The 27,943-nt window shown below is 45.5% G+C and overlaps 1 protein-coding gene across 3 annotated transcripts; it reads left to right on the top strand.

The window, feature by feature from the left end:
- The first annotated feature begins 1,095 nt into the window (after positions 1 to 1,095).
- LOC135256615 (EEIG family member 2-like) lies at positions 1,096 to 26,240 on the top strand. 3 transcript variants are annotated; one of them, XM_064338565.1, is made up of 11 exons: positions 1,096 to 1,193; positions 10,736 to 10,856; positions 11,332 to 11,361; positions 11,865 to 11,981; positions 12,976 to 13,022; positions 17,690 to 17,784; positions 18,596 to 18,691; positions 20,579 to 20,762; positions 21,415 to 21,551; positions 22,898 to 22,961; positions 23,683 to 26,240. In XM_064338565.1, exons 1-11 carry the CDS (start codon positions 1,135 to 1,137, stop codon positions 23,723 to 23,725), a joined length of 993 nt encoding a protein of 330 aa, XP_064194635.1. In that variant the 5' UTR covers positions 1,096 to 1,134; the 3' UTR covers positions 23,726 to 26,240. The 3 variants fall into 3 exon arrangements, with proteins under 3 accessions (XP_064194635.1, XP_064194634.1, XP_064194636.1); XM_064338564.1 differs by lacking the exon at positions 1,096 to 1,193 and adding an exon at positions 1,200 to 1,454; XM_064338566.1 differs by lacking the exon at positions 1,096 to 1,193 and adding an exon at positions 1,787 to 1,920.
- Positions 26,241 to 27,943: the final 1,703 nt, after the last annotated feature.

Genomic DNA, 27,943 nt, shown 5'->3' with positions numbered 1-27,943 from the left:
GTGAATTTTTTGCATAACATTCATTAAACCACAAATTTATGAAGAGAGCATCTCTCGTTATGATATTTTCCTGCATTCAGGGCCGAGAGTGGTAGTATACCCAATTAGCCCTTTAATTTCAGAACCCGTGGAAAAGTTAGCTTTTTTAAGATGAGGCTTAAACCAGACACTGATCAAATACGTGATATTAAATCTCAACACAACTTCAAATGTTCCTTGTACGTGCACTTCAGGAGATAAACAATTGAGAGATCATTCATTATGCAACAAGATTCTGATTGTCCGAATTATTTTCCTTTTTAAAAAAAATAAAAAATACTTGGGTCTGATGATTGAATAGAACTGATCTCTTTTGTTTTTCCAGTTGAGATATTATTCCCAGTTCAATAATGATCCCTTGTAAATGAAATATTATACTCAACGGACCTGAACAGTACGACATATCGCCATTCTACATTTTGTTGATAGGTTGTGTGGTCTGTCAAATAACCTACGTTTGTGTTTTTCACTTATTTGAGGACAATGCATTTAATTAACTTTTAAGTGCAAATTAATTACGATGAGCATACTTAAAATTGCGATTATTTACGAATACCCGCGAATTGTAACCAATTTCGTGACATAAACAAAGCACGAATCGTTTCTATCTAAATACAGATGGCTGCTAAAACATGTAAATGTGTGCATGTTCAAAATCATGGTTTCATGCAAGCATCCCTGCATAATGTGTCTTTGTTGATATTCAAGAACGACAGCTGGATTCTGGCGGGGGGAGGGTGGAGAAACTCAATGAATCTTGTGGATTATCTAATCGTACCCAAAATAAATGTGCAAAACTCAAGTATTGTATTACTTTTATCCTTTAATTGTGCGTAATTGTATTCGGATTATGTGAGTTGACTATCTAGATATTAGCTCTAGTAATGTACGTAATTTATCAAAAATTTTACAGAGCAAGTAGTAGCCTCGATGATGAAGCCCATAGCATCAAAATCAAACGTCGTATTCGGTCTTTGATTTAAAACGGGCTTCGTCAAAAAATAACATAAGCACCACGTTATGTTATTATTGGTCCAAAAGAGTCACGTGCGCACTGTAAACCAATTAAAATCAAATGCGGAGTGTGTTTGCTGAATGAAATGCCTTCCATGCTGCAAAATAGGACTTCTTCCGCCGTTTACGTTGTCAGCAGTGTGAGTAGCTAGCTAATCATGGGGGTGTAAATATTTGAACTCACTCAGTGCTCGCTGTTCTTGGCGGAGTCTGAGATTTGAAGGAGGCTGCCAGTACTCTTATTGCAATAGCTGCATGGCTTTCATCATGATGAAGAAAAAGAAATTTAAGTTTAAAGTTGATTTCGAGCTGGACGAACTGTCCTCTGTTCCCTTTGTTAACGGTGTCCTGTTTTGTAAAGTCAGGCTTCTTGACGGTGGCTTTTCAGAGGAGTCGTCTCGGTAAGAAAAATGTTTTTAATGAACGTTAGCTTACTAGCTAGCATTAACTACTAACCTGCTACCGTTTGCGTTGGCCAGTGCTGGAATGACAGGGCGATTGGTGGTCCGATCAGCTAGTTTACAAATTGTCGCTAACCAGCTAATTTTCACGTGTTATCGAACTCTATCTAGTTAGACAAATTTTAGCTAGCCAGTCAGCTAACTTGTTGTCACTTATTACGTATTAACAAGTGGCTACCCTAACGTTAGCTATATTGGCTGTGACTTATTTGGACAAATGGTTTGCAAATTTACTCATTAACTTTGATTCACTTACTAGGTAGACTAACGTTCGTGCTATGGACTATATGCCATGTATCGTTCGCTAGTCTGATGTGAATACTGGTTGATGACAATATTTCTGCATGGCTAAGTTGCCTGTCTGCAGATGTTGACTTGACCATGCGGTTGCTTTTCATTAACGAACGTGAGTTAGCCAAGTTAGTCAGTCAGCCACGCTACGTTAAATGCATTGCCACTGCAGTGGAGGGTAACTTAACGAAACCATTGGTTAGCTAGCTAGGTAGCTGGCTAGACTGACTTTACATTAAGTTATTTCAGTAAGGTTCATATTGTAGTAGTAGTTTTAGCTACGTAACAAGCTAGCTATACAGCTAGCTGGTTAAATTCATTCACTGCGAGTTAGTAACGTTAGTTCTGGCATTGCTGTTGTCTATGTTGCTGCCACCTTGCAAAAGAATCGTTGTCATGGTAATTAGCAGGCGATAACCAGCTGATTCACTTATGACATGCCAGCTAGCTAGCCATCCTACGGGCAGCAGGTACTAATTACTGTAGATAAGAGCTAACGGTCGCTAACTTGGAATAGAAACCACAAGACTTTAATGTTTTGACGTCAGTTCGATTAGCCGTTTATGATTGTTATCGCTAAAGAATGTATGGTATCTGTAGCAGAAAGTTAATCATCAAATCGAGTGCGTTCAGTAACTTAAAATAAAAAATACGACGCAATTAATTTCTTGTAGTCAATTCTCTTGCTAGCTAATGTCTTGCGATTAAGTGGACACAGTCTAGATAGGAAAACCTGCCAGTTACTAGTATCAATGTGTTTGCTAAGCTTCCGCTCAAAATGGGATTTTTATTCGTCACATACTTCTTAAATTTACAGTATTATCAATATTAGGCTCGGCCAGTACTGCTAGGTGTTGTTCATAGATGTCAACAAGTAGCTCAAGGGGGAAACAAAGCAGCACCTTAGTGATGACAAGAACCTGCTACAATCTTTGTACTTGAAGAATATCAGCACTTTGAGGTAGTATCAGCTGCTTTTCTTAGGCTTGTCATCCCCCAGCCTCTCATTCCAGGTGATAACAACACTAAGGCACAGACATTGTAGCATGCTTCTGCATTTGGAAATGCTATCTGCTATGTTGATATGAAAGTTAAATTAGAAGTTAAACTAAAGACCCAGCTGCATGTTATTGAGCCTGTGAATCCATAAAGTGAAAAGAACAGTTTAAACACAGGGGAGAGGGAATCTTTCTTGGTTCTGGAGTTGACAATGAATACTGCTGTACCCAACCATGAATGCACAGTATTTGATTGCAGTCAAATGGCTTGTCAGCAAGTGGATGTGATTTATTGTTTGCTTGTAGTGGCTGTTGTGATTCAGGTAGGTGTGCTCCACGTAACTATATTTGAAGAACGGGAACGATATGACACAGAAGAGTTAAGGTTTTGCAATGGGTGAGCGGTTTAAACAAACCCTGCTATTGATATTGGAAGCAGTTAAGCCATAGACATTCTGTATACTTTTAAAATTCTTCTAGAGACATAAATGCGTAACAAAGTAGATTCAGACTGGGAGTTGTAAACTGCACCTTGCTGCATTCTGTTATAACCTCTCACCCTATTTTCTGCATTGTTAACCTTGTTGTTTTTCCTGTGAGTCTGTCTACAATCTGTATTCTCATGCTGCATTTGCTTAGGGGATGTGGGGTACTTACTGCATGTAAATTTTAAAGCCAGATTTTTTACTTCTGTGGTTGTGCCGGATTCACAGATTTGAAGTTGTTCTTGGCATGATTAGGCTTGAATCATTTTGTGAATCAGATCACTTGTGGGGATTACGAAGTGAAGCAACTTTCATTTATTTCAACATGTCAACTGGTTTCTTCAGTACTCTGCTGTTTCACATAGAGACACAAGCTGAAAGGGAAAGCAGACCACTAGTGCTAGTAAAGGTAATGGGGACTGTTGGGATGACTAAGCACACCTTGTAACATTTCCTTCCCTTTTTTTGGTTCCTAAAGTCTTTTTTTTTTTTTTTTTTTACAGTTCTTGAATATTTTATTCTAAAATGAGCTTTGTTTCTCTCTAATGTTGGTTATCAGCTTTAGTACTTTGACCATCTGAAATGCAATCAAAATGTAAAATGTAGGCTAATCATAGGTTTTTATCGAGAATTAAGCAAATTGTTGAGTGTTTTTTTTTTTTTTTTTTTTAAACACACAAGCCAGGTTTATTAATGAGGAACTGAAGTCACACTTGTAATGGGATTTGAGCCCAGTTGCTTTACTGCTTTACTGTAATTACCATTATTGAGTAACAGACTATCCTATTGCAAACAGTCATATCGGACATGGTGGCTGTTGTTTAAGCTTATGTTTAAAGTTTTTATTTTTAGATATTGATTAATAGTGGCTTCCCCACCCAGCTGAGCTTTAGCCTTTGAGGTTGACCTTTAACCAGCTTCTATGGGTGTTTCCTGGCCAGAGCGCTCATACTTTATATGGACCCAGTTAGAGCTGATCGGGGGAAGATGAAAGTTTAACCTTTGCAGCATTCACGGTGTAGGGACCTACAGCCAGTGGCCGGACACTGTCAGGGGCAGGCGTAAACAAGACATCAAAACTGGCCACCACAGAATGCGGACTGCTTACCGAATCCTGACATTTAGGCCCACTTTTAGCTTCATGAGACTGCTGGGGTCTTTGCTTCTGCAGTTCAGGGTAGCATTAATGATGTGTGAAATGAGGGCTGAAGTCCTGCTGATTGTGCAGTCAGTGTACTTTCAGTCTATTTTATGATGTGATATTTCTACCAGGTAAGAAAGCAAGCTTAAGCCCTAATCATGCGGCACTTTGGTGGGGATAAAAAAGCTAGAAGTCGGTGTCCCAGTCACAGTAAAAGAGGTGGCTGTTGTGGATTACGACACTGGAGTTCTCGAATTTTGGGAGCCAAGCTTTGTCAGCAACCTGAGTTTTTACCAGGCTTTCTATTTTTGTGCTGGAGGGTTTTATGTACAGAGAATAGGCCTAACTTTGACTTGCAAAATCACCCTCTGTTCCTTCTTAGCCAACAGGCAATTGCTTTCCTCTTGTCTTACCTCTGTTATTTGACACAGGATCTTTGGATTGGTGAAATAGATACTGGTGCTCTCACCACATCTTGATACGGTTCTCATTTTTCACTTTTCAATGCACTTTTCCTCAGTGCCCACATATTAGTACCATTGTATCTTTCTATTTATGATGCTCTTTGGATGTTGCTTGCCAACTGTTGTACAGGTGTGATCAAGGTTACTGCGATGGTTTTTCAACATTGGCTTTTGACAGCTTTAAGGATTATTTTTGAAAGATGAAAAATGGGTGGGGCAGGGGGAATTTCCTGTTTCTTTTTTTGTTGTTTTTTTTCCCTAAACATTTAACAATCTACTGGCAAGTGCTCCCTAATCTCCACCCTGACCCAGTACACTGTTCCCCAGGGAATCAGCTCTTGGCGGTTCCCCATGCAACATCCAGCAGGCTCTCTAATGCCCTTCATGAGTAGAGACTTGAGTGAGCCTTTCATAGCTCTCATCCTCTAGCTACGGTCAGCCCGCAGAAGGCCTTCATTAGGTATCTAAAAGCCATTTATGTAGCACCCTGGTTGAGAGAGAGGCTGAGGGTCATATTGTCAAAGTGGTCTTTGCCAACATGGTGAGGATGAGATGGATGGGCTGGGGGGGGTAGGTATTGTAGTATGGAGATCTACTGATGTAGTGAGATTATGGATTAGATGAGTCAGGCAGAGGAAATGAAGATCAGGCAGGTGATGAATCTGCTATTATTTATCCAGCAAAAACGAGACCTGATGTGCTGGAGTCGGTTTTAACGGCACAGTTGTTTGCACAGTATCTGAATGATTGTACTCATGAAGTCTCCCTGCCTATTGAATTCATACTCTGAAGTCTTAGACATCAGACTCAGGTGAAATAATTGCTGTCTGATGTTGATTGTGTGTGCAGTAGGTGCACAGTGTTTAGGTGGCCAAGGCAAGGATTGAAAGGAATCTTTCACGTGCTATCGTTCAGTGATTGCCGTAGTGTCTACCTGCTTTATGTAGGCTAGATGTCCAGCATGCCAGATGTTACTTCTTTAAATTGCTAAAGAAAAACAATCAATGAGTTTGACCAAATTCTCAATGTTTAGGGTTGTTTGTTTTTGCTGTGGAAACAAAATTGGACTGAATGACTCATTTCAGCCGACTTCATGGTGCTGTGTAATAAAAAAAGATGTGCAATGACCGTTGGCATTTTTGTGGAATGAATCATGACCTTGATTATTTTTTCCCCCTTTCCCCCAGATCAATAACGTATACAGAAAGTGACGGCCCTGTCCAATTGTTGTAAATAATGGACAAGCTTCACTTACCTATTAACTGAAAAACTGCAAATCATTGCATGACCGAAACCTTGTGATGACTCCTCGCAGATAGAGAAGTCTGACTGTCCTCAAGGTATTCTGGGAGTCTGACCACCATTTGTCATCCAACACAGTTCTGTTAACCCCTTACATAATTTTACTCGTTTTTGTTGATGTCGTATATCAGATCAGCGAGGGTATGTGGTTCGGCAGAGTGGTGTGGTTCTTTCACACGTGCATCCTGTGGTCTCGACTGCACACGCTCACGCAAATGAGCATAATTTGCATCTGTGCCGGTGTGCAAGGGGAGCTTGCTACATTTGTGAGCGAATGTAATTGCCTTCCCCCTTTGGACACCAAATAGGCTAATGGATGACCCTTCGTCTGAAAATGCCTAGGTAATGTCACTGTTGGTCTTTTTTTTCCCCCCCCAGTACTATTTTCAGAGGATCTTCCCTCAGAGGTCGAACCATGAGAGTAAATACACTGAAGCCTTTTAGACAGGCTTGCACATGAGTCACAGGGGAAAAGCAGCGTGGAGCATTGCTGCCTTCCAGCCTCTAGCAGATCATGTTCAGAAACCGAAAGCGCATTTTGCCATGGCAACCTGCTTGTGTGTTAGAAAAAACACTCGATATGCCGAAAAGGACTTGTTTGTTCTCTGTTTCTGTTTATAGAAGATGGTCTGTGTGGGCAGACTTCTTCCCCTCTGTCCCTGCTGCACAGCAAATTAGTCTTCTATAAGGAGGCGTTTTCACGTTTGTTTGTTGTGTGGTCTGAAGAAGGTCAGGTTAATTTAGAATTAGATGAAGGTGGTGGCCCCTTTTCTCCTTGTTAAATGAAGTAGGGGGCAGGAGGCCCTAACGATCCATTCAGGTTAGTTTTTCCCTGACAGATGAGGAATGGCTGTGCTTGAGCAGCATGAGAATTGGGGGAAGCAGCATGTAGCCCTTGACTTTTTTTCCTCTAACCCTTGTGGTGGGCAGCATTTTGATGTGGGGAGGGGGGCGGTTAATTCTGTACTCTTTCTGGGCAGAGAAGAGGGTCATGGGGATTTTGGTTGAAAACGTCCCATGTGATCTTACATGACGTCACTTGGTTTCATGTTTTTCGCTATCTGTATTGCAGCTTGACCCTTTTCTGTGACTGCCTGGTCTGAGGCCAAAGTTGTGTTAGGAGTAACACTTGGACGCCATTATAAATGATTCTATAGGGGCATTCCTTGTGGAATGGTGCTGGAAAAAACATGAGCACTGTTGCTAAGTGGTTTCTATACTACTAGCCATCCTGCAAATTTCCCATGCTGCACCAGTCCAAATGACCTTTGCGCAGTCAGTGGAATGGTTAGACAGTTCCATTAACCTAGTCCGTTATCATTAATTCAAGTAACCATGCGAGACAAGGAGAAGCACGTGGGGATATAGCAGAATAGCTAACATGCCCCATTTCCCCCGATTAATTAGGCATGAACTCTGATTGATCTCTGTTTCTCTGATGAACACTTTGTTTCATGGCTTTTGTTTTCAGTGCTGTGGAGTTGTAATTTTCTCTGCCCGAGGTAACGGACAGCTTTTCTTTTTAACAAACTCCGCTATTTTATTTCATGCCACGTACCTTTCTTGACTTGAGCTCTTCCTTGCCGGCTTTGATGGATGGAAGTGCACTGCAGTAATGTGTGTAAAGTAATCAGGGCCCCTGAGTCGGAGGATGTTGCTATCCATGCCAGTGGATGTCTCAGGTTTAGCCCCGCAGTAATTGTAGTCTTTAGTGAGACAGGTATAGTGTGTCCTCTCCTCTGCCCTTGCTACGCCAAGCCTTAGCACAAAACCCACCAGCTGCAGTAAGACGAGGTTTAGCCAAGTGGGGCTAAGATTGGTTAGTGCTTGACTGGCAGCTCTAGTGGGAGGCTCCACGCGCTGAACTTGTCCCCCCAGCGCAGTGACAAAGACTGCTGTTAGAAACACTGCACCAGATGCTAAAGCAAGGTTCTGGTTCACTACGGTCATTAAAGACTGAAAGATATTTACCAAGAGCAGCATCATATACTCCAATTAGCCTTATGAGCCTGGATGAAGGATGCTATAATGGTATCTGTTAATATGTATCTTTAATTGGGATTTTTAGAATAATGCATGCAGCGCGACTTCCGTCTGAAACCTGCACATTTGCATTGTACATTTTTACGTTCCTCAGTTTGCCTGCGCTCTAGATATCTAGAGTTTCTCATTGAACACTGTCATTTGTAAGATGGCACTATGATGGATCATTTGAGTGAGCATGTGATCCACTAACCATAAGTGAGACAACCAGCTGGGACAACAGGCACAGAATGACAATTTAGCCTAATTGAAATGCCAATTTCCATTTGCTTAAAGTCTTCCTCGGTGCCTGCCTCCACATGCCAGCATAAAAACACTGCTGAACATTTCAAATAGTCACAGATCTGGCCAGTCGTCCAATGGGGCCGCAGCAAAACCTTCTCCAGCGATAAGGCCATACAAAAACACATTTTTCTGGACTCTTTCAGCTTTTATAGGTTGCATGTTTCAGATTCTGCTGGAGACCAGAATGATTTGATTTAGGGCACGTTCTTGTGAGAAGCACCAAATCGGTTCCTCGTGACAGTTGGGCCTCCTAGAAAAATAAAAAAAACACGTGATTCATCTCATTTTGCAGACAGGCAGAATTTTTTCTCGAGTTACGCAATCATTTGTCACCGTTTTTTTTTTTTTTTTTTTTTTTTTTAATAGAGTTCTTGGCTAGAATGAAAAAAAAAAACGCCCTGTGTTGTTTTATTATGTTTCTATGGCATCATAGCACATGTCTTCTATCCAAGTTTGAATGTTTTTTTCCTTTTTCTTCTTCATCTGGATGAAGGTGTGGCTTTCAGCCTAGTGCAAAGCAACGGCATTTTCTTAATGCAATAGTCACTCTCCTCCTCAACATCCGTTCGGCCTTTACAGCCGAGGAGAGGCATGACGCTTGCGACGTTAAGTGCGTTATAATTAATGGGATTTGGAGGTTTCTGTCACACACCTCAGATTACGGTTAGGAGCTGGCAGAGAAAACCCTTTTAACAGGTGATGTTACTTCATTTTCGACTTGCGCCTGAAAGCTCGGTCGACTCCGGGTCACGGGAAGGGTTCAGTTCCTGGTTTTCATCCAGCCAGCGGTACATTTCCCATCAGTTTAAGCCCCTTTCCTCTGGGAATGCGTGATCTGTGTGAAGCGGCGGCGGCCTGACTAATGCGGCGAGCTCGCCGTTGTTTAGTCACAGCGCTGCGTACACGGGAGGGCCGGAGTCAGACGGAGCTCGTTAAACGGGGCGCCTTCATCATTTCCAGACGGCCGCGTTTCCTGCGGTGTCGTTTTTCCTTTCGGCCTTCCAGCCCCGGTTACGCCCGCTGCAGCGCCGCAGAGCCGCGCCGCCAGGAGGCCGGCCTTTCTGGGAGAAAGGGTGCCCGTGTTCTGCCGCTGCCCCTCGTCTTCCTACCCAGGACCGAGGAAGAGCCTCGCAGCAGGTCCAGTGAGCGCGAGCCCGAATCCAGATGCAATCTAAGCATCTAGAGGGGTGGAAATCTGGTCTGAGAGATGTTTTGACGTGAACAGACTGGGTTAGCTCCAATGCAGCTCAGGGTTTACCGGATGTAGCCTGGCTATGTCCTAGCCGGCTAGAAAACTTCCACTTCTCAACTAAATGTAGCTGATTTTTTTTCTGAACGTCTTGATTGTATATAACCCAGAGTTCCACCCTTCTGGACCTCTAGATTCAGTCTAGATTCCGGGCTTGTGCTCACTGTGAGGCAGGGCAGTAAAGTGCTTGTCTCTGAGTGCACGTCTCTCCCAGGCCTGAGGGAATTGCCTGAGTGTTTTTCTCATCAGCGCAGGCTTTATCTCAATAAAAATCTTTCGACGTAAACAAAGCCAGGTTATTCACACAGCCCACTGTGAAGAATTTGTAAAAACACAATTCCTAATATCTGTCTGCATTGCAAATGAGTGATATCAGAATGATGCAACTAACAAATGTGTCGCAACAATGCTTAAGGAGAACTGTTCCAAAGCAATTCAGCTCAAGTCTTCCTACGTTTGTTCAGGTCTCTTGGCAAATAGAGGCTGTTATTGAAGTGAACATGAGCCAATACTCTTATTGGATGAGGTTGATGTGAGCCAATTATAGAGAAGCAGGAAGATAAGAAGCAGAAGGGATGTGCAGAATAAGGGGTTTGGGGTTCGTGTGGCTGTGGTGTTATAAGGGAATTATGTGTGTTTACGTGTAGTCAGAGGACACAGAAGTTGATGTTTGTAAAGAATGAGAGTCTGTTGTCACTGTGGTCATTTCTATAGAACCCTAAAAGTGCCATATTCTGCTATGTAGATATGGGAATACGCCTTGTCAACTCCTAACATGGTTTATGGCTTACCCGCCATCCCAGTACGACTAATATTTAAACATTCCATGCATGCTACAAATAAATGTTCTAGCACCATTTCACCCCCACAGCTACAGTATCCATTCATGTTTATGGGATGGGTACATGTGATTGGTGGAGAACTGAATGACAACCTGCAGCCCCCTCCATCTTGTTTTCACAGAGAGATGGTCCAGGCCAACTGCGTCCACTGGAGGAAGAAGTTCTCCTTCCTGTGCAAGATGAGCGCCAGCGCCAGCACGGGCGTGCTGGACCCCTGCTTGTGCCGCGTGTCCGTACGCAAGGTCTGGAGCGGGCGCGCATCGCCTGGCACCGCCGCTCGGCGTGTGACCCTCTGCAATGCGCCAGGGTCTGGCATAAGCATGGCGCATTCAGAGGGTTACTGCTTCTAAAAATGACAAAAGAGTGTAATGAAGTAACAAAGTGGTGGCATGAAAAGCTTTTGTGGTTTTAAAACTTTAATGATTTTAAAGTTAAGATGGAAAAACATGGGTTTGGGCTCAATCTCACTAAGACCAGATATATTATTATTCAGTCTGACTTCGGTATCATTTATTTTGAGGTACACCTTTAATTATATATTGCTTTTCTGTGTACAAAAACAAAAGGCCTTGCCAAAATTTGTCAGAGTTTGCCACAAAGTAACAAAATTGCCTGTTTGGCATGAAGTGCATGGCTTTGTGGCTTAGCTTTGTACTAGGCTAGAGATTCTTACTTTGCCATTTTAATGTAATGACCATGTATTTTTCTTGTTTTCAGGAACTGAAGGGTGGAAAGACGTATGCTAAGGTAGAACTCAAAGCTTGATTGCTTGATTTTATTCTTTTGTTCTTATGAGATCAAACTGTAAAGTTGCTGGCTTCCCGGGATCACTGAAGTGTTGCGCATTAGTGAAAGACTTCACTTGGTACCAAGGGCACCGATATGGTCGTGTACACAGTACTGCTTTGTCAGGGCAAAGAATATTTGACTTTTTAAGAGTGTTTATCTGGCTGAGCTCATAAAAATTGCATGACAGTTCCAGCTTTAGCAGATTGCCAGTCCTCACCCACATTAATACGATGCTGTTTAAACAAACACACACTTAGATTCAGATAAGTAGATTTTTCCATGCCTAGTGAATTCAGTCTAATGAAATGTGCTTAAACAAATGTAAGCACATCAAGTGCTTAAAAAAATCACTCCATTGGCACTGACGTGTCTGCCCATAGATATGTGGGCTCAGGTTGTCAGGCTTTCACTAAGAGCGACAGAAAACGAAAGAATAAGGGTTGTTTCTTCCCCTGGCGCAGCTCGGTTTCGCTGACCTGAACCTGGCGGAGTTTGCGGGCTCCGGTAGCACCACCCGCCGGTGCCTGCTGGAGGGGTACGACACCCGGAACATGCGGCAGGACAACTCCATCCTGAAGGTAAGGGTTCCCGGGGTGGAGGCCGCCTTCCGCATTGAGCGCCAATATGGCGCGTCCCCTGTGTGTCGAGTGTTGGTAGCTGGTAGATGGTAGCCAGGGGCCGCGTCAGCCAACAGGGAGCTCGTCTGCAAACTCGTAACGCGAGGAAGGTGAAAGGGCCCGAATGTGGATCAAATGCCGCTTTTCCACCGCATGGTACCGGCTCAACTCGACTCTACTCGACTTTTTTGGTTTTCCATCGGGCAAAAGTTGTGGATAGTACCTGGTACCTGGTACTTTTTTTGGTATCACCTCCGTCGAGGTTCCAAGCGAGCTGAGGCGATACCAAAAGGTGACGTGAAAACACTGCAGACCACTGATTGGTCAGAGAGAATCGTCACTAGGTTAGCTTACCCTCTTGCGTCAGAGTCGTCTTGTCGTCTGAGCTCTGATGTAGGATTTCCCAAACTCTCCTGTTTTTTTCAGCAGTCTTTTGTCTTGCTGCCTTCAGCCTCTTCTGAAACAAAATTTGTCTCCTTGCTGTGACAAACAGCCACATACCGAGAATCAAGAACACCATCCCTTCGATATCCTCCATTGTTCCTGTGTGTGTCGCGTTGAAGATGACATCATGGCAGTTTCATGCAGCATCGCTATGACGACCAGCTACATTGATGGGGGCACTATCTGCAGTGGAAAACAAAGTACCTGGTACCAAAATCAAGTAGAGTCGAGTTGAGTCGGTACCATGCGGTGGAAAAGAGACTGAAGGTACTCTGCAAAGGGTCGTGGACATGGAAAAGTCTAGAAAGACTGCTTACGCATTCTCTTCTGTGAAAGTTATTCATGAAACGCTGGTGTTTCAGTTATGGTTGGACCGTCATGTTCAACAGCACTTGGAATGGTTCATTTTCATAAATTTGTTGGGAGAGAAGAGTGTGTGTAGTACGTTTTCACGTTAGGAGCAATTGACAGTGCCTGAGTTTTAACGCAGGTTTTCGGTTCTGTTTTTTAGGTGGTGATCAGCACGCAGCTTATGTCGGGGGACCCCTGCTTCAAAACGTAAGGACGCCTCTCGTTTAATGTTTGCAGGCCTATGGCCGACAGAGTCTGCGAGCGGCTCTTGTTTTCATCTGGTCTGCATGCTGCTTTGACTTCGACATGACTTTACACTTTCAGAATCCATAAAATAGACAACCGTGAATGAGAGTTTGATAGCATTTTATTATAAGATGTCCACAGGCAGTTGCGCTGCCTGACTGGTTATAAGAAGAGCACGTTTGTGAGCTCAGTGCTGCGGTTTGCCCACACTAAGACTTCCTGAGAATGAGTTCCCTTCACAGGAAGTGTCTGACAGGGTTTCCTTTACCAGTCGCCCAAACAGATATGATACGGGTGCACTTTTAAAAATTCGTGAAAGACTTTAATGGTGTTTATTGGCATTGGTGTTTACGTATTATTCACTTTTTAATTAGATTTATTTTAGTATTATTTTTATTTTTTAAGTTGTGTGGGGGAGATTCACACTAATTCTTTTTCAGGAGTAGCTGGCTGTAGCACTGCAGAAGGTTTTCAGTCAGACTTCTCCCTCAGACAGTTTCATAGACTCAGTGAGGGCTGTGCCTGTTTTGCTGGATGAGATTTCCAGACCTGCTCGGTGGAACGGAATAAGATGGAGGAGCCGTTGTCCTTCACGCAGGCCCTTTTAGTTTTTGTCAGCAGCACACAGTGATTTCTGCAACTTTTGAGATATTTCTGGAAGGTTCCTTGAGCGCGGTTTACAGAAAGCCCCCCGGTCCCTCAGCTCCAACATTCTGACTCAAATGTCATTCGTCTTTGCTGCCCGAGGCGGTGGGGGCTAGCAGCCTGTGCTGCATAATCAGCCTGGGTCCTGTGAAGGCTTGTGCAGGTCGAAGACAAAAAGAGTCATTTCCAGCATGGCTGCCGTTTGATTTAATCCAGAGTTATTTCAGAGTCGTATATCGTCTAGTTGGTGACGGGGACGAACTTGTGTGTGCAGTACTGCACACCTTCAAGAGTGAGCTGTGAAGATTAGTCTCTTACCACACTCTTTCCCAAAACTTTTGCTGTCACTTCAGCTTAAGACGTTAACTGTTTTTATACTTCAATATGTGCAATTAATGTAATGGAATACTTTGTTTTGCCTAACAAAACGGGTCATAGTAACACACTGCCTTTATGAAATGCATCTCTATGGAAAAAAGCATCTCTTTTAATTGTAACAGTGATGTAATAAGTGGCTTGAACAGAAAAGTGAGCCTGCAAGATAAAGGTTAATACTGTTCATGCCGCAGCAATCTGGCCACGAGGTGTTTCTTTGGAATGTGTGTATAAATCAGTTGTAGACTTTGGCTCTGCATTGCACAAGCTTAAATTCCTAGTGCAAATGAAGGCCTATACAAACCATACCCTGCATACCACGCCATGTTCTGACTCGACTGCTGATGCTACAGCAAATATTCAGGATTTTTCCGGAAAATGTAAATTTTAAGGTTCAGTTGGGTGTATAGTACGTGCTAAATAAGAAAGTGCTGGAATTTTGCCGAAAAAATGGCCCAAGGTGCCCTTAGTGAATTTGTGGTTGTGAAAGAAACGTGTATCGGGTCACTTCCTGCCTGGGCTCAAACGGAGGAATCTCAGTGCTGTTGAAATGGAGCTGCGTCCTGTTTGATTTCTGGCTTGTATCTGATACGGCAGACTGCAGTGGGTCGAGCGGACGCACCGCTAGAGGTGAAACATTTGGCAGCACACTGTGTTTAGGCGAAACTCATTGAGCCCTGACGGAGCGGGTCCCATCCATCTCTTAGAAACACACACACACACACTCTGACACACACACACAGACACGCGCACACACACACACACACATACGCGCTCGCACGCACGCACACACACACGCACACACACTCGCACACACGCCCACACACGCACTCACACACACACATACGCACTCTCATACGCACACACACAGACACGCAAACACTCACACTCACATACGCGCACACACACACACACATACGCACTCGCACGCACGCACACACACACGCACACACAGACACGCACACACACACACACACACACACTCACATACGCACACACACAGACACGCACACACACACGCACACACACACACTCACATACGCACACACACAACACAGCACACCGCACACACACCCACACACCACAACACACACACGCACACACACACACACACTCGCACACACACACTCGCACACATACACACAAGACTGGAGAGTAGGGGGCTCCTTTATACTGAAATGAAAATTTCATTGCAATCTCTACTTAAATGTTAGCTTACACTCTACAGGCAGATAACTATAGAATGTTAAACTGACCTTCCTCCTGTTAGATGTATGTAATATCTGTTTAGATAGGCATTAATGGTAATGCAAAGTCAAGTTAGATTACTGAGAGGGTCAAGTGTTTTTCTGTTTGTTATTTTCCGGAGAGTTCCAGAGTAGTTCTTAATGACTTGTGCAGATGCACGCAGGTTTGCAGACTGCAACCCACAGCACTGCAGCCCAGAAGCGGGTCGTGAGTGGGTGTGTTTCCTGCATCGGTTGGCGGTGAATGTGCGCGCTGCGTGTGTGAGCCTTTCGTCACCGAAGCCACGGCTGGGTTTGGTGGCGGGTGCCGGAGAACGTCGCCGGCGCCCCCCTGACTCCCTGAGGCAGCGTGCGTGCGCTCCCTCCTCCCCGCCCGCGTCCGCGCTCGCCCCCACGTCGTGAGTCACACACGCAACGCAGACCAGGGCTCCCCGGCTCCCGTTTCCACATCTGAGCCGGAGGAACTCCCAGACGAGGGCTCGCGTAATGGCCGACGTGGCGCTGGCGGCCCCGCCCCCTGCGAAAGCGGACGTCGCTGATTCGCTCGTCCTCCTTCGGCCTCCGGGTCTCTTTCTGACGCTCAGTCTGCAGTAATCCCCGCATTCCGTGATCGTATCTCTCGTTGGAATGAGCTGTTGCGTGAGTAATGTTCTGTGAGCAACTGCCCTCGATGGGCATTCGAGGGGTACGTAGCTTTGGGGAGGTGGATTCCCCTTGGTTCTGCAGCCCTGATAAAAAGCCCGGTCACCACTTACCCTGGGAACATGCAGAAGTTAAGCACATCTCATAAAACCTGTTGGTTGATGAGCAGAAGGGCTTTTTGAAGTTTTCAAAAGAGCTCAGAGCTCTACCACAGGGGCACAGTGGTTATCTCTTCATTCCTTCTTATCAGGCTGGTACAGAGCGTTCTTGGTCTTTGCTTTAATTCAGCGTGTTGCTCCTCTCTGCGACTGGAGAATCTGGCTGCCGAATTCCTTGTTTTGGTCCTTCCTGTTCTGACAGGCTGAATGTGACAGGAACAGATGAGTATGGGGAGGGTTCATGAATATATATATACACGAGTGATAAGTCTGTTGAACATAACTAACTGTTGAAAATATGAAAGATGTAAGGCTTCAAAAGCAGTGTGACTGGCGGTTGACATTGCCGTCTGAATAGCACTTTAATCCAGTGCATACACACGTCAATGAAGCACTGTTAACCTTGGCAAGAGATTACTGATAGGGTAAACTTAAAAGCCTCCTTAGCTGTCGTTGACCTCTCGTTTTCTACTCAAGAACATCTGAAAGTCATGCTTGAAAATAAGAGTGAGAATTCTGGGAATTGGCCATATTTAATTTTTAAATGAAGTATTTTGTTGGACATTTTAGGCGCTTGCCTGTAGAGCATCCTCTGGGTCCTTTTAAACAGGGAGATGTCATACAGCAGAGGAACTGTGTCCTCGGACTGTCCTCTGCCGATGCCTGTCTGTATTCAGTGCAGTTGAGACCACACAATCGGGTGCTGCAGTGCGTAGGCTTAGCTGAAAGGCTAACCGCATATTTGGAGATGGATAGAGTGAAGCACGAGGCAGGGACACGGGTTTAAAAGATTATGTCGTTTTTCCAATTCGCACTGTTTTAGAAACATGTTTTTAACCATCCGTTCTGACAGGTTCATGGATCCTTTACCCACTTCCTTTTATCCTCCTTGTCCTTATTTTTTTAAACACCCTGGCAAGTCATTTTTTATTGTCATTCCAGATATTTTCTTTACGGTGACCTTGGGTTTATGACGGCGCTTTCTGGAGTTTTTATTATTTGTTTATTTTTTGTCCATATTAAGTGACTGTTCATCATTTTTAGAGATCAATGACCAGTTGTAACATTGAAAAGCAAGTAAAGCAAACAGCCGGTGAGGGACTTGAGCCAGTGAGTCAGCACAGTCCCCTGCAGCCACACTCTCCTCCTCGTCTGTCCCTGTGGCTGAGAAATGCAGCTTCAGCGTGCGGCTGCATTGGGCTGGGCCGCACCTGCAGCTGTTTCCCCACAGGTGCCTGCACGTTAGCACATTAGCAGGTGCTAACATGCTCTTGAAGGCACAGACTACCTTTCAGATGGTTAATTGAGCAGGAAGGTTCATTATGTGTAGTGTAATTGATTATAGCAGTTGTTGCATTCTTACGTGATCTACATTATGTGAACTGTCTTCTGGATAATGGCATCTGCTAAATTGTTTTAAGTCTCTGGATAATTGTATTTGCTGAATGAATGTTGTGTAATGTGTAGAGTCTTCTAACACTAGGGTCACTGCGTGTGTGTGTGTTCATGCGCATGTGAGTGTGCATCCTGCCTACCCACTAATCGCATCCTTTACCCACAGGCCTCCGTCCACCGCCACGTACATTGGCATACAGGGAGATGCGGAGCGGCTGCACGAGGACAGGAAAGGCAGAGACTCGTACGCACAGCTCCAAGGTATCAGTTCTGAAGAGCACTGACTGGCCTCCACAGCCAACAAAATACACATCGCTAGCTGCCGCTTCGTTTCTTTGTACAATCTGCTGGTGGAGTGGTGCAGTCATTCAGCAGAGGAGTGTACTTTGTGTGCGGCTGATACGGGGAACGGTAGTCAGGGCACTGAGACTTAGGCAACCAGATTAGTTGCTCTTGTGCTGTGGGGTGAGAGAGACCCTGCCAACAGAAACTCTCCCTGAGCAACGTTACAGCCAATTAAATGCTGCTCTGCTGGGCTGCCAACTACAACTGCTGCTGATTTGATTCTGGACCTTGGGACGTTTCACTGGGCTGAGAACCTGGGCTTTGGCTTATTGACCAATGGGTCGAATATGTCTCTTCCCTTTAGACTGCCGATTGACATGGCCTCTGTTTCTAGGAACTTGGCTGAACATGGGGATTGGCTGGATTGACGAACCTATTTTAACTCTCAACACAGAATTGAATTTCAAGATAACAGTTTGATGGTTGAATCACTTCACCATTGGCACAGATGTAGGGAATTGGAAGTCTCTGGATTGCAGTCAATGCTGAATGGTCACAGTTAATCATTCTGTTGTGTTCATATATAAGAAACATGCATATGGCAGTATCAAGACCAAACGGCATAGTTCACCCAAACCTTAGGCTTCCTCAGGCAGAAGACACAACACCGAAAAGGGTCACAGGGTTCCCACTTGGCCACGGGGGCCCTCTGAACCATCAGCAGAGGAGCATGACACAGGACCATGGCTGAATTTCCCTCTTTTCCCCCGTGTTCTCCCTCTAACAGAGCACCCAGGGAAATGTGCCTCCGTGCCCGAAGACCTGGGAGTGTACAGCCACTCCAGAACCTCCAGCTACGCCAGCCAGCATTCCAAAGTTTCAGGTACTCTACGCTGCTAGCGCATGCTAACAGCCGTCAGCCTCTCCTGCTGCCCAAGGCTTCAGCTTGTGCACAGTTGAATGGGGAATGAATAGGTCAATACTTGCATGCACTTTATTGTCCTCCCAGAGGAGATCATTTCCACTGGTGCTACCAGTGATCTTACAAACACATCACTCAGTAGACATGGTATGAGATGTCCATCACAGTAGGCCTGACTGATGGGTATGACCCCTGCACATTATAATGAAGATGTACCTATTCCCCACTGACGTTCCTCTGTTCTGCTCCATCACGCGTTAAGTGTCTTTCCCATGCTCTGTTCCATCACTTACATGTGCTAAGTATCTTTTCTTTACATCACACACATGTGTTAAGTGTCTTTCCTGTGTTCTGTCCCGTCACATACGTGCGTTAAGTGTCTTTCCTGTGTTTTGTTCCGTCGCGTACGTGTATTAAGGTCGTCACGGTGGTGCTGAATTGTTGCCATGGGTCTGTTTGCTCGGTCCCACGTATGCGATTCATCGACCTTTTGGCAAATTGGCGAGCTTCAGTTTTCTGAAGTAATTTCCTCCATTAAACCTTTACGACAGCACAGTGTGTACGCACATCCTCGCCCTGAACTGACTCTGTAGCATCGACTCAGCCTTTTCCAATTACGTCGCTGTCATTCGATTATCTCCACGACCAGCCCCCCATTAAAGAGATTTGTGGCTCCCTTCAGTGAGAAACGATTACCCTTTACAAAATGGCTGAGCAGCAATGGCCCCCCGCCCTCCATGACCCCCTCGCCACTCGGCCAGTGTGGCCAGACGTTTAAACCTGTGCCGCCCCCATCGCCGCACTGGTCCTGTGGATTCATTTCTCGTCTTACAGACAGAAGAGTGCCCCCTGCCCTCAGCAACCGAGTTTTCCCAGGTCACCTCCCATCCGAATGCTAACCGTGCCCAACCCTGCTTAGCTTCTGTAGCGTGACATGCGTAGGGTGCTGCTGACAACTGAAGGTGTTGGGTCCAGGCCCTGTGTTCATTCGTCACCTCCGTGGGAAAGGGACTCAGAAGCAGCCATTTTGTGTAGGAGGCTCAAGCCGCTTAATGAGCGACAGATATGCGTATGATGGTTAAGGAACTTAGCTTAAAGCTCAAAGGTGGTACGTTTGATTCCCTCCAGCAAGATATGTAACTTAAATTGCAGGTATTCGGTTGTATAAACGGGCTGTTCATAAAATTGCAATCTGGATAAGCACATTTGTCCAATGGCAAGGACATAAATGTAATATTAGCAGCACGATGCTGTACTGCTGTACAATGTACTTCAGGCGCAAATAACACCAGAGTGGGTGTCCTCGTAAGTTCTGTGCAAAAGGTAGTGAAATTTTATACATTTTGGCTGCTCACTCATCTCTTTAGTTCTGCTAAGCAGGAACAGACTTAAAACCAGTTCCTGTACATGTAACCATGTACATTTAAGGACAAGATGGCAGTTTAGAGGTAAACCACATTTGCGGGTCTTTATGGTGTGGTTTTTAATGTCTCTGAAGGTAGGCTAAAGGAACAGGTAGCGTTAAGGTTAAGGCTGAAGTGAAGTGGTGTTATTTATTCACACCCGGAAGTACCTCTGAACCACACTGTACAGCTATATCAGTTTGTCATTCATTCTCCTCAGTCGCTGTGGTGAGATGACTCAGCCCTCTTTTTTGTTAGCTCTGCAGTGATCACTGTGATCGGCGAATATGTGTATGCTTGTTTATGTTAATGCATTATTAATACACTTAATTATACATAGGTGTGCGTATGTGTTCATAGGTGTGTGAGTATCTGTAACTGCATTAATGTGTGTATCTTCATGTATTTTTCTCTTTCTCTCTGTCTCCCCCCCCCCTCTCTCTAGGCTACAGCACGGGGCACTCTCGCTCCTCCAGCCTTTCGGAGCTCACCCACAGGAGGAACACCTCGGTGGACAGCGCCTCCACGGGCATCGCCAGCATCCCCGAGCCCAGCGAGGCCTGCGCCACCGTCCCCGAACACCCGGGCACCCCCGTCCACGGCTGCTCATCTTCCGAACGCCTCAGCAGGTGGGCCACTGTCAAATGAGCTTCATTACCCCGCCCAGGGGGAACAAACTAGGCACCACAGACACTAGGAGGTGCAATACCACTGCAGTGGATGTGTGAAAATGCATAGTTCTGAGAATAAGACGTGAACACATTACAGCACACTAAGATGGTGGCCTGCAGTCAGGCCAATGTAGCCACATGCAGCACTGTGTTCAGCTGCTAACACCGGTCAACCAAACTAAAAAGTGTCACATGACCACTTGCAGCAAAGGGAAGTTAAATCTTTTTTGTCTGCATTTGGGGTACAATAAAATCAAATTATGTGGATAGCATAAAGAGCTCCATTTCCACCCGCTGCCCCCAAGAGATGGTCCCCAATCCGCTGCGAGCAGTCGCTCACTCGGCCTGCCGCTGCTCACCTTGAAGGCAGTTTGTTATCTGGCCTGCGCTGTACTTCCTCCTGTACACTGCGGTCTCAGAAGGGCAGTGAATTTACCGGAATGTAACCCGGTACCTTCTCCTGATTCGCTGGCGGAGAAACGCGAGACGGTCGCGTCCGTTCATAGCGCGTTTGCGGGGGTCTCTGAGACGCGGGTTTGATGCGGCCCGCCCCCGCAGGCCCGGCGGTGCCGGGGTGCCGGGCGGTGAATAATGGATGGCGTGTCCGCAGGCACACGGTCAAGCAGGACTCGATGGAGTCGCAGCTCAAGCGGGTCGATGCCACGCGCGTGGACGCCGACGACATCGTGGAGAAGATCCTGCAGAGTCAGGACTTCACCCACAGCCTGCTGGACTCCAGCGCTGAAGGTAATGCGCTGCTCCACGGAGTAATGCGCTGTTCATGAGAACAGCACAACAGCAGAGTACACAGGGTAGGGTAACAGCAGAGTACACTTGGCAGAGTAACACCAGAGCACTGTGCTAACTGTGCAACACCAGAGTACACAGGGCAGGGTTACACCAGAGTAGTCTGAGTAACACGCTGGCTAGTTCGAGTAACACCAGAGCACTATGCAAACTGAGAAGCACCAGAGTATGAGTGTAGTGTAGCCCTGGAGCACAGGAGCTTTAGGGAATGGGGGAAAAGGTTGCTTCAAAGTTAAGTACTTGAGGTCAAAGTAATTTGTGGGCACAGTAGATGTAGTACTGGAGGGCAAAACATACTAATTAAATGAGATGTAGCATCTGAGGACAGAGTACCTCAGGAGTAGGAGTAGGTTCTGTACATGAGGACAGAGTAACTCAGGAGTGGGAGTAGGTGCCGTACATGAGGACAGAGTAACTCGGGAGTAGGAGTAGTTGTTGTATATGAGGACAGAGTCACTCAGAAGTAGGAGTAGTTGTTGTATATGAGGACAGAGTCACTCAGGAGTAGGAGTAGTTGTTGTATATGAGGACAGAGTCACTCAGGAGTAGGAGTAGGTGCTGTACATGAGGACAGGTTAAGCCCAGATTAAAGGAGCTGCAGCCTATCAGGGTGTACGTATCTTAAGGGCAGGAGACTGGAGCGTGCCGACAGTGATGGAGCCTCGCTGTCAGACGTGGGCAGTCGGGCGGGCGGGCGGGAAGCGCTGACGAGCTGAGAAGAGCATCGCTTCCCAGCATTCCCACCCACACACACAGCATCACTGCTGCAGCCCTGCCAAAGCACTCACAATCAGCACCTCACAATGTATCCACCATCACCCAGTACAATATCAGGAGCACATTGCATATACATCTGCTGTGTATACAGTTCTGTCTAATAAAGTGCAATTTGATATGTCCTTATTTGGTGTTTTATATTTAGTCTTCGTCAGGTGTCTCAAAAGACGTCCTAGTCATGATTCATATTGGCAACTATGGTCTCATTGGCTTAAATGTGTTACGTGTTTCTGAACAATAGACCACAGTGATGCTGGAATGATTTCGTCAGTATTTACCCACCTTTGGAAAGTCAACCTTGCATTTCCCAAGTTCTGACCTCCACTGCTGCACACAGCACCCCTGTCATTATTGGTGTATTTTTAGATTGCCTAGCAACCGAGCTTTTCATGATGTAGAGCACTACATCTTTGGGATTCTGTACCCATCCTGGCAGTATCTAAGTGTGTGTGTGTGTTGCCTGTGTGTTGTGTGTGTGTGTGTGTGTGTGTGTGTGTTTAAACTTGCAGAGGAGGGTCTGCGCCTGTTTGTTGGTCCTGGAGGAAGCACTGCACTGGGCAGCCAACACACCAGGTATGTATCGCACGGCTCACATCCACTCAACAGCTTGTCTTCAGTCACATCCGTGCAACTGTGTTTTCAGTCCATCACCACAGTGTGTCTTCAGTCACATCCACGCAGCAGTGTCTTCAGTCCCATCCATGCAACAGTGTGTCTTCAGTCACATCCACACAACAGTGTCTTCAGTCACATCCACACAACAGTGTGTCTTCAGTCACATCCACGCAGCAGTGTCTTCAGTCCCATCCATTGCCAAACGTAGTTCTTCAGTCACATACCACGTAAACAGATTTTTAGTCACATCCACACAGTGTCTTCAGTCATATCCACACAACAGTGTGTCTTCAGTCACATCCACCACAGTGTCTTCAGTCATCCACAGTGTTCTTCAGTCACATCCACGCAACAGTGTCTTCAGTCACATCCACACAACAGTGTGTCTTCAGTCACATCCACACAACAGTGTCTTCAGTCACATCCACACAACCATGTGTCTTCAGTCACATCCACACAGTGTCTTCAGTCACATGCAACAATGAGTCAAAAATGGGTTTTCCCAAGACCGATAAGTACTGTACAGTAAGAGAGACAGACAGTATGTTAAATGCATTCATTGTTTTTGTGAAGTGGTTTATAGTAAATATACAGATTGGGGATGAATAATTGTTAATATGAATTCACAGCTGGTGCGGTGAAGTGTCCCTGTAATGAATCCGCCCGTGTGTCATTGCAGGGTTGCCGCCGGGTCATACGAGCAGGTGGTGATAAAGCGTTAGCCGCCAGGGGTGCCCACCGCGGGGGCGGCGCCGCCGCCAACGCGTGACGGGGAGGCGGAGGCGGCAGCAGAAATATCTCGCTCCGTTCCGGTAGAACGGTCTGACTCGAAAGCGGGGCTGGCGGACTGGCTGCGGGCAGCAACACCGCCCCCTGGTGTTTGTGTGAATCCGTGTCCGTGATTACTCATTCCTCCAGTGTACTGAAGGCTTCTTCCAAAGGGCTGGCCTTTTTGGATGCGCCCGTTGAGCGTGACTTAGCTTTTCAGTGTTCAGAAAGCTTACACAGAGTGCCACAGCCCTGAGGCCTAAACTGCATTTATAGACTTAGTACTCCATTTAAACAGGAGGGGGAATACTGTGGTCTGTCCACCCCCAGCTTCCCTTTTATAAAATGTTTTAGGCGGTTGTCGACATTTCATTTTAGTGCCCGTTTTTTTAAGCTGTCCGTTAATTTGCTTCGAAAAGGTCGTTTGTTCAAATTCCCGAAGGAGCCTGGGCATTCGGTTTTTGGTGCCTTTGGCACGCTCGCCTTTTTCTGAACTGACAAAGCCCCATAGCTCCCAGCACAGCGCGCCGGCGTGCCCTGCTGCAGCAATAACGCTAACACAGACCATAGAGCTCGAGAAAGCCTAGAGCGGACACCAAGCGGCGCAACTTTTGACCCCACGGAGGTCCCAGATTTACCCATCGGCAGAAAGAGGAGTTTTCATGTGCAGTTCCGCAGATGAAGCGATGCGCGTGGGGGAACCTGAAGCTGTGGTGGCGATGACAGCGGACAGCAGACGTCTGGATTGCAAACGAGTCTCTATGGTGCGCTTCAGAGTCTCCACTGCCACATGGACCCGGCTCAGGCGCTTACCGAGGCCCATTACCCAGCTGTTACCGCCACTTTTCGCCCACCGCGGCACGAAGCTGTCCCCTCGCACAAAAACGACCCTTCAGCGTCGCGAGACGCGTTCGGACAAGCGGACTCTTCTCTCATGCACATATCAGAGCTTTATTTTTTCAGAATGTTGGTTTTGATACTGTAGGACAGATGCGCCATACTGACACTGCTTCTGGAGTTCTAACGGTTAAAGTCACGGAGTACGATGTGTGTGGCTTCCGTTGAAAGAAATCCGAGCTTGGTTCAAAATGATCTGACAAATGTTCATGCTGAGTATAGTGTTCAAAGGAAATTTGAAGTTGCTCATACCACTATTAAAATGCCATACGGTACATATACCGACAATTTTTATGAAGTGAAGTTATTTTTGATGTCTTAATGAATGAAATTGTATGTCTCGAACATGCTAGACATGAACAATTCTATTGCCATTTGTTTATGTACGTATGTGCAATACTCCATCAGGGGTCCTGTGTGCGTGAGTGTGTGCGTGTCTGTGTTTGAGTGTCTTTGTGTTTGTTTCAGAGATTTTCCTGTAGTTTGCCAAGTCTTAATTCGTCCTGTGGAACCTGGTGATTCTCACTGACGTCTCAAATGACAGCATTATGCTGAAACTCTTAAGCCTCGTCATACCTCCAGGGCCTGTAAAATGTCTTGTGTAATCCGTATCGTATGTCCTTAAGCCAAAGGTCTTATTCAGTGTTCTGTCGTTGGCTTTTTCAGTGCAGTCGTGTAGAACTGGAAATATTTTGCAGCAAAGATGGACGGCGGGCTTGGTTTAGTTTATGTTCTCCGTTCGGATATGATTAAAAACATATGAATATGTCCCACTGTGATGTTTGGAGTAGGGGAATATGTGAAGGCTGGGGCCTCCCTCGTCCCTGCAAATGCAGATCCTCTCCTGCAGGCCCACCTGCTCTCGAGACCAAAGCTCTTCCAACTTAGCGGTTGTCCTTGTGTCCTTGTGCCCTTCCACAAACTCGGCCGAGTTGTGTCGTTACGTTCGACTTCTGTCTTCTGCCTGCAGAGCGATATCCACCCAGGCCGTCTCCAGCTGTACGTCACTTGTCTGTAACTCCATGTTTTGTCGGGCGTTCATCTGAAATTTGTGAGGCTTTAAAGTCCAAGTCTGAATGAAAGAGCCAGTTGTTGATAAGCACAAGGTTAAGGTGAACCGAGACAAAAGAAACATTACAAATGTGTGTGACGTATGAGATATGCCCAGCAAATAAGGAGCTATTTGCACCTGCAGCTCAGCATTGATCTCTATGGACTTGCTGCATTGTCTCTCACAGTGGAACCACGCAACTCTTCCTCTATACGAATTCTTGAATCTTGAAGACTTGATTTGAATTCCAGCAGAAATGCGTAGTTTCGCTAAAGATCTGAAAATAATTTGTTTCAAGGTTATGTTCGTGCCTAAGACTACATTGTATGGTTTATGTGATGGGACTTGGACATTAAATGCACAGGAGCATAAACTGTTTATTATTGTGAAATGTTGTACTTGCCTGTTTGACAGTGCTTCATGGCCTAAAAAAAGCAGAATATTGCCATTGTTTAATCCAAAATGTAAATATTTACATGTTCGCTGTGTATTGTCAATTAAAAACATTTCAACAATCGAAATGTCAATATTGTTTTTCTACCCAATTGTATTTTATCCCCATTGGAATCCAGAAATTTTTTTTTTTTTATGTGTTCCTATTTTTAGGGTACGCCCAATTGCTCGTATCTTTTTTCCACAATCTCAAATTCTGTCAAAACCCATCCGGTCTGCAACTGCGTCAGGCCTTGCGAAACCTTCACGGCCGTCAGTTACCCACCCCCCCCCCCCACCCCCCCTTCACTTGGCCAATGCGGGTGCCGTTGTTGCAGAAAGCTGCAAAGCTGCTGGCTGCCATCGCTCGTCTCTGACAGGACGGCGTCAGCATTGCACGGGCGGGGATGTTACGCGCTCGGCTGAGCTGCCTCACTGTCATTTGCGGAGTACGTCCCAGCGCTCAGGGATCAGTGTTCCTCCTCAGGTTTATATCCGCTTTCAGTGAGCGCCAGCTGCCTGTGGAGCAAGCAGTCGCCTCACCTGCTGCACTGCGGCCTTCCCTCTGCAGTGGCAGAGGTGTTTACTCGTAACCTTAGCGAGTTCTGTGATGTAGGTGGTGGGTGAAATGGAATCCAGAATTATCATCACAGTACAGTCAACCCTTCCAGTGATAACGGTCCACATAACTCTGCACTGTAGCAGATCAGGATATCAAAAGATCTCCGTGGATAAGAGAAATCCATTTCTTTCACAGCAGCTCTCTACCTTGGCTGAAAAATAGTCCCATCAAGTTTCTGAACGTTACATTACTATTGTGACAGGATTTCTTGATTTTTTTTTTAAACATATTTTCATGGGCTGCAAATAAACCACCAGCTTTCAGTGCTGAAATATGTTCCCATGTTAATGGAATCCATACTTCTGGTCTTTCTGTTGCCAGCAACCCCTCAAGGCAGCATGTTCTTCACCCAGGGAAGGACAGTTTCAGTGCCCAATAGAAACTCCCCTGGTTGGTTGGTCACATGCCTACTGTTTCCCTGCATTAACCGCTGCTCAGCTGTTGGACTGCAGAGTGAAAAGAAGCAGACATTGAAGTCACTGGACTGGCCAGCAATACCATGGGGCTTTCAAATAGAATTATTAACATTTGAGATTAATAAATATGTTCTCAAACACTGACATGATGCAGTGCCTATTTTTAGACATTTAGCACATTCTCCACCTCAGAATTTACAAATATTGCTGTTACCAATGGTAATATGTATTATAATGTATTTAAAGCTGCTTTAACTGAGCTGTTTAAATATATCCTATGGAAACATTTTTGCTGAGAGATGAAGAGATAATGAAGCTCTTACCTGGAACTAATGCATTTCAAAGGCTTGAGGCAACTGATTTTGTACAAGCTGTCACAAATGCTGAGAAACAAGAATTGTAACCAATCAGCTCACATGAGTCACCCTGAATAAGCAAATGGACTGATGCCATCCAATCAATAACAGCATAGGTGACAAGGGAGGAGCTTCACAAGATTCAAGACTCAAACACAGTCAGCTTCATGTCCCCATGAGCTAAACCACCTGTTCTTTTCTTTCTGTTCTTACAGCCAAACCAGGGTCGGTATTCCCTGTCATGGTCTTATACCTCACTATTTACAATGTACTGTTTAGTTATTTGGCCAGTGCTTTCATTCAAGGAATTTACAAAGGTGTGTTTTACATTGTAGTGAATTTAACAAGCATTTGAAGAAATAAGACTGATCCAGGTTCACTGCTTGAAAATAAGTAAA

The sequence above is a fragment of the Anguilla rostrata genome, chromosome 6 (assembly GCF_018555375.3).
Source record: "Anguilla rostrata isolate EN2019 chromosome 6, ASM1855537v3, whole genome shotgun sequence".
Classification (NCBI taxonomy): domain Eukaryota; kingdom Metazoa; phylum Chordata; class Actinopteri; order Anguilliformes; family Anguillidae; genus Anguilla; species Anguilla rostrata.
Note: the sequence above shows the minus strand (reverse complement) of the source record. Positions and strands in the feature narration are given on the sequence as shown.